A 6,623-nucleotide genomic window follows, 5' to 3' on the forward strand; every position below is an offset into this window, starting at 1 on the left:
AGAGGAGGTTATATGTGGCTCCCTGTGATCCATTCCCCCTTACTACATCCCCTTTCCCTCCTGGTATCGCCACTGTCACCCCTGGTCCTGAGAGGTTCTTCTGTCCTAGATTCCCTGCGTTTCCAATTCCCATCTGTACTGCCTGTTTATTTTTATATCTTCTTGATTTTTAGGATAAAAATAACCCACAAACAGAGTTCAACCTCAAGAATTTGGTCCTTACCACTCTCAATCTCTTCTTCGCTGGCACGGAAACAGTGAGCTCCACTCTCCGCTATGGGATCCTACTGCTCATGAAGTATCCAGAGGTGGAAGGTGAGGCTCTGTCTCAACATGTTCCCCTGGTGCGCCCAACTCCCAACAGGGAGGAAGACATACCCTTCAGACTTCAAAATACCACAGTGTGAGGCTCTTCCAACTAACTTCTGGGCATAATGAGTACCGATCGTGGAATCTCATCCTTGGGAGCCCATTTGATTTGACCTTCTACTTTATGCCTGTATTAGTTTCCCATTAAGGCTGTAACGCACTTTCACTCTTTTAGTTGCTTAAAATAACATGAATTTATATAGATCTGGAGGTCAGAGTCTAAAATGACTTTCACTGAATTGGAATCAGGGACATTCTCCCCGTGGAAGCAGAATCAGAAAATACGATCCCTTGCCTCTTCCTGCTGCGAGAGTTGTAATCCTTGGACCCTTGGCTCATGATCCATTCCTCTGTTTCTAAAATCCAAGCTCCAAGACCAAAAAACAGTCACCCTCACGTTCTTTTCTCTAACTCTGACCTTCTACCTGCCTCTTTTGATTACACGATGGATCACCGAGTAATCTTTCCATCTGAAGACCCTTCATTTCATTGTATCGATAAACGTCGCAGCCCCTGTATCAATCCATCTTGTCGAGGGGCTTCCTCTTTTGCACTGCCCTTCTACTTTCCCAAGCATGATGGCCTTTCCCAGGGACTGGTCTCTCCTGATACCGTCCAAAATATGTGAGACCAAATCTCTCTCTCCTTCCTTGCTTCTAAGGAGCATTCTGGCCATACTTCTTCCAGGACCGATTTGTTGGTTCTTTGCAGCATCATTCAAATGCAACAGTTCTTCGTCAGTCTTCCTTATTCAACGTTCAACTTTCACACGCAAACGAGGCGATAGGAAATGTCATGGCTTGGATCGGGCTCAGGTAGGTCTTCAAAGTAACATCCTTGCTCTTCAACACTTTGAAGAGACCTTGTGCAGGGGATTTCCCCAAGGGGATGCTTTGATCTCTTGACTGCTGCTGCCAAGAGCATGGATTGGGGAGCCAAGGACGTTGATATCCTTGACAACTTCCATCATTTCTCCATTTACCATGATGTTATCGATTGGTCCAGTTGTAGGATTTTGTGTTCTTTTTTAAAAAAATCATTTTATTCGGGGCTCATACAACTCTTATCACAATCCATACACACATCAATTGTGTAAAGCGCATTTGTATAGTCATTGCCCTCATCATTCTCAAAACATTTGATTTTGTGTTCTTTACATTAAGTTGTGATCCATATTGAAAGCTACAATTCTTGATATTCATCAGCAAATGCTTCAAGTCCTCCTTACTTCCAGCAAGTAAGGTTGTGTCATCTGCACATCACAGTTTATTAGGCTTTTCTCCAAACTTGATGCCTCATTCTTCAGATAGTCCAGCTTCTCTGATTATTTGCTCGGCACACAGATTGAAGATCTATGGTGAGATTATAGAACAGATGCACATCTTTCTTGATATTAAACTATGCAGTAGTTTGTTGTTTTGCTCACATTTCTGCTCCTTGATCCATGTACAGATTCCACATGAACGCAATGATGTGTTCTGGAATTTCCACTCTTCTCACGCTGTTCATGGTTTGTTAGGATCTACACAGGCAAATGCCTTTGCTCAGTCAACAAAACACAAGTTAACATCTTTCTAATATTTTCTGCTTTCAGCCAAGAGCCAAGTATCATCCGTGATATCACTTCTTCCACTTCCTCCTCTGAAGATTCCCTGGGCCTCCGGCAGCTCCCTGTCAATATATTGCTGCAATCATTGTTGGGTGATTTTTAGCAACATTTTACTTGGATGTGATATCAATAGTATTGTTTTATAACTTTGAATAGGTATAAATATGGATCTCTTCCAGTCAGTTGGCCAATTTCTTGGCATAGATGAATGAATACTGCCAGTACTACATCAACATGTTGAAACATTTCAAGTGGTATTCCATCAATTTCTGGAGTCTCATTTTGGCTAATGGTTTCAGTACTGCTGGAACTTCAGTACCATTGCTTCTTGATCACGTTACTTCTTGAAACGGTTGGATGTTGACTGTTCTTTTGGGCAGTGACTCTATTTGTTTCTTCTTTTTCTTCTTCCATTTTCTTTTGATGCTTACTGCATAAGTCAATATTTTACCAATAGAATCTTTCAATATTGAAACCTGAGATTTGATTTTTTTCCTTCAGTTCTGTCCGTTTTGTTTTCTAATGATAAGTTTTTGCAGATTTCATGATAACACTTTACTTTGTCTTCTCAAGCTGCCCTTTGGAATTTTATGTTCAGCTTTATGACATCATCATTTCTTCCATTTGTCTTAGCTACTCCAAGGTGAAGACAAGTTCCGAGTCTCTTCTGACGTCTACTTTGAACTTTTCTTCTTCCCTGTCTTTTAAACAACGTTTTGCTTCTTCATGTTTGACGCCCTTGATGAAATCCCACAGCTTATCATGTCTTCGGTCATCAGTGTTTAATGCATTCAATTTGTTCCTGAGGTGTTCTTCAAATTCACGTGGAATATCCTCAAGGTTGTATTTTGGCTCTCATGGACTTGTTTTAACTTTCCTCAGCTTCAATATGAACTTAGAAAGGAGCAATTGATAGTCTGTACCGCAGTCACACTCTAGCCTGGTTTTGCTGATATCGAGCTTTTCCATGATCTCTTCTCACGGAGGTAGTCAATGTGATTTCTGTGTGTTTCATCTGGAAAATCCATGCGTATAGTTGCCATTTGTGTAGATGAAAAAAAAGGCATTTAGGATGAAGTAGTCATTGGTCTTGCAAAATTCTATCATGCAACCTACAGCTTTACTTCTATACTCAAGAGTCTTGGGCCAAGACCATATTTTCCACCTACTGTTCCTGCCTCTTTGTTTCCAATTTTTGCATTGTAAACACCAATAATTATCAATGCCTCTTGATTGCATGTATGTTCAAGTTCAGACTGAAGAAGTTGGTAGAATTTCTGCATCACTAGCTTTAGTGGTTAGCGCATAAATTTGAATAATAGTTGCATTGATTGGATTTCCCTATTTTGGAGATAGACATTATCCCATCACATACATAGATCATAGATCTCACAATGTCCTTTTTAATGCTGAATGTCATGCAATTCCTCTTGATTGTGTTATTCCTGGCATAGTAAACCATATAATTTTCTGATTAAGATATTAGTCCATCTCAGCTCATTAGAATATCTATCTTTATGTGTTGCATTTCACTTTCAATGACTTCGTTTTTCTAGACTCATACTCCATACATTCAGTTTGTTGCTGTTTCTTCCCATTTTGAGTCATCCCCCATGAACAAAGGAAGGACCCGAAAGTGTTGCTCCATCTTGTCATTATGACCAACTCAATTTGGAGAAGGCAGCTCTTCGCCAGTCATATTTTGCGCAGCTTCTTACATATGGGGCTCATCATCGGACATGACCTCTGACAGTGTTCCACTGCTGTGCATAAGGTTTTCAGTCTGTGACCTTTTTTCATTGTTATTCACAAGATTTTCAGTGGCAAATTCCTCCAAAGTGGACCATCTCTTCCTTCTTTGTAGTCTCCTCTTAGTCTGAAAGCTCTGCTAAAATATGTTCACCTTGGGCGATCCTGCTGGTATTTGAAATGCCAGTGACATATATCTTCCAGCATCGCAGCAACAAGCATGCTCCTACACTATGGCAGACAAGGGATGGATCCCCAATTTTAGCCCCTCTCAATGCTAACAAGTTTAAAAGTAAGGCGACATCTTTCTCCTGGCACAAGTAGTGAGAGAGAGCCACCTGATGCCACTCATAGTTTTGCAGCCTCTTCTACAGGGTTGAAGCTTGTCTTGTACAAATTCATGAAATCAAGTATTTCGTGGACAGCTTCTCTACCAGTTTCTCTCACGCTGTTTAACAAGGCACCGTGCACCGGATTGCTCACAGTCACAGGGATCCAGTCTGTTATGCTTCTAGGTACTAACGGTCGGAATTCAGGGTGTCCCCAGGAGCGTGCTCTCACAGAAGGTTCTGTGGCTTCCAGTTTCTGGTTGCACCAGGAGTTCCTTGGCTTAATTCCAAGTTTCTCTTCATCTTTACATGGCCATCTTCCTTCTCTGTCTCTCTGTCTCATTCCTGGCTCTTACCACCAGTCAGTCATACTAGTTTACAGCCCACCTTACCCACATATGACCACATGCTAATCTGACCAACCACATTTGCAAACACCTTCTTTTTAATTAGGTCAGATTCATAGGCAACAAGGATTCGGCCCTCAACATCTCTTTTAGGGAACGCAGTAGAGCCCATACACCTTCCATAATCAGGGACTGTCTTAAATACTTGAATTACTCTGAATTGCCTTTATTACTTGAATTACCCTGATCATGTAGTGGTTATGCATTAGGCTTCGATCTGTAAGGCCAGCAGTTCAAAACCACCAGTTGCTCCTCTAGAGAAAGACAGGGTTTTCTACTCTCATAAACAGTCAGTCTCAGAAACCCACAATGGGCAGTTCTACCTTGTCCTATTAGGTCATTATGAGTTGGCCTCGACTGGATGGCAGTGAGTTTTGATAAGTGTATTATCTTGATACAATTATCACACCCACTTTCAACATAAAGAAACAGACTCATATTTAATATTTCTAAAGTCACTCATCAGGGAATTGACAGAAAGGAAACTCCACCAAAGATGTTTTTAAGAACCATGCTATAACTGAAAATCAATTCTTTCAACCTTCCCCGTCTTAGTTGCTTCTCTGTATTTTTTCCAGCTTGCCACAATATAATAATTTCTGAGAATCTAGCTGAGACAGGGACACAGGCCTGCTCAGAAATCTTCCAGGCTTACACAATGCTTTTAAGATTAAGTCCAAACACCCACATAGGCATTCTAGGCTCCAGGCTGTTTCCCTGCCAGTGGTCTGATATCCATCGTCTGTGATCCACCTAGGAGACAATTCCTAGGAGGCTATTCCAAAACTCATGCCGTGCATGCTTGGAGCCACTGTGTGCTACAGGTGTAAATGCCTAACCCTTTCAGGGGTCTATGGTCAGTGCCCTGACTAGCAACTGCAGCCCTTTCTTTGTGCCCATCTCTTGATTATTCATGACTTTTTCAGCCAAGATCCATGAAGAGATTAACCAGGTGATTGGATCCCATCGAATCCCAAGTGTGGATGACAGGCTCAAGATGCCCTACACGGATGCAGTGATTCATGAGATACAGAGATTGACAGACATCGTACCTATGGGCGTCCCCCACACTGTCATCCGGGACACTAATTTCCGAGGCTTCCTTTTGCCCAAGGTGGGTTTGTACCCACCTCGTTGCCCTGTCTACTCCCTGAATTGTATTCCTTCCTATGTTGGCCCTCCTCCTCACTGTCCCCTTCTGCAATCCAGGGCACCGATGTATTTCCCCTACTTGGTTCAGTCCTGAAAGACCCAAAGTACTTCCGCTGCCCAGATGGCTTCTATCCACAACACTTCCTGGATGAGCAGGGCCGTTTCAGGAAGAATGAAGCCTTTGTGCCTTTTTCCTCTGGTAGGTTGATGCGGTCTGTTTTCTCTCACCCAGGGACATCCTTTCTCTCTCTCCAAACTCTTGGTCTATCAAGGACTCTGAACAGGAGGGGAGTAGTGTCAGGTGTTGAGCTCCTAGGTGAGCATGTGAACGCACAGGTCCCTTAAGTGGACACTGTTTTGACCTCGGTTGCACTGTGCTATCACCTGAGGCTTGGAAAGGTGAACTGAAATCCCAGATCCCCAGGCCCATTCCATTTCCCCATGTAAATATGAACCAACCTTCCCTTGTGCCTACAGGAAAGAGAGTCTGTCTGGGTGAGGCCATGGCACGAATGGAACTCTTCCTGTACTTCACCTCCATCCTGCAGAACTTCTCCCTGCGTCCTCTGGTGCCACCGGCTGACATCGACATCAACCATAAAATCTCCGGATTTGGCAACATTCCCCCGAGCTATGAGCTCTGCCTTGTGGCCCACTGAGCGCTCACTGATGGGTATGATGGAAAGGGATGGAGGACATGGGTACAGGTGCCGCCAACCACGTGGTTTCCCTAGATTTCCGTAGTGTCAATGAGACAGTCATTATTAGCTGTCGTGGGGCAGAGGTCTCCTGGGATCACCCTGAAGATAGAGCGCAGTTCATCTTGTCGATGCAGTAGAAAAATCAAAGCCGCGTCCAACTTTTCTGCAAAATTCTGATGGATTTGCCTCTTGCTAGGCTTTCTGAATTGACTAGCACAAACTAGAAGGATCTCTGCCAGATGCTTCTAGTCTATTCTTTTTGTCTTTATGTAGTCCCGTTGTCTTTGGCCTGATATTGACCCACATG

The 6,623-nt window shown here is 43.1% G+C and overlaps 1 protein-coding gene across 1 annotated transcript in view; it reads left to right on the top strand.

Moving 5' to 3' along the window:
• Nucleotides 1-6,274, top strand: part of LOC101649744 (cytochrome P450 2G1) — a 14,808-nt gene extending 8,534 nt beyond the window's left edge. Inside the window, exons 6-9 of the mRNA XM_004710510.1 lie at nucleotides 174-315; nucleotides 5,390-5,577; nucleotides 5,673-5,814; nucleotides 6,093-6,274. Coding sequence (XP_004710567.1) covers nucleotides 174-315; nucleotides 5,390-5,577; nucleotides 5,673-5,814; nucleotides 6,093-6,274 — 654 coding nt within the window. The remainder of the gene's footprint in view (nucleotides 1-173; nucleotides 316-5,389; nucleotides 5,578-5,672; nucleotides 5,815-6,092) is intronic.
• Nucleotides 6,275-6,623: the final 349 nt, after the last annotated feature.

This window comes from Echinops telfairi, unplaced genomic scaffold (genome assembly GCF_000313985.2).
Source record: "Echinops telfairi isolate 266 unplaced genomic scaffold, ASM31398v2 ScPeMD7_655;HRSCAF=1070, whole genome shotgun sequence".
NCBI classification, from domain to species: domain Eukaryota; kingdom Metazoa; phylum Chordata; class Mammalia; order Afrosoricida; family Tenrecidae; genus Echinops; species Echinops telfairi.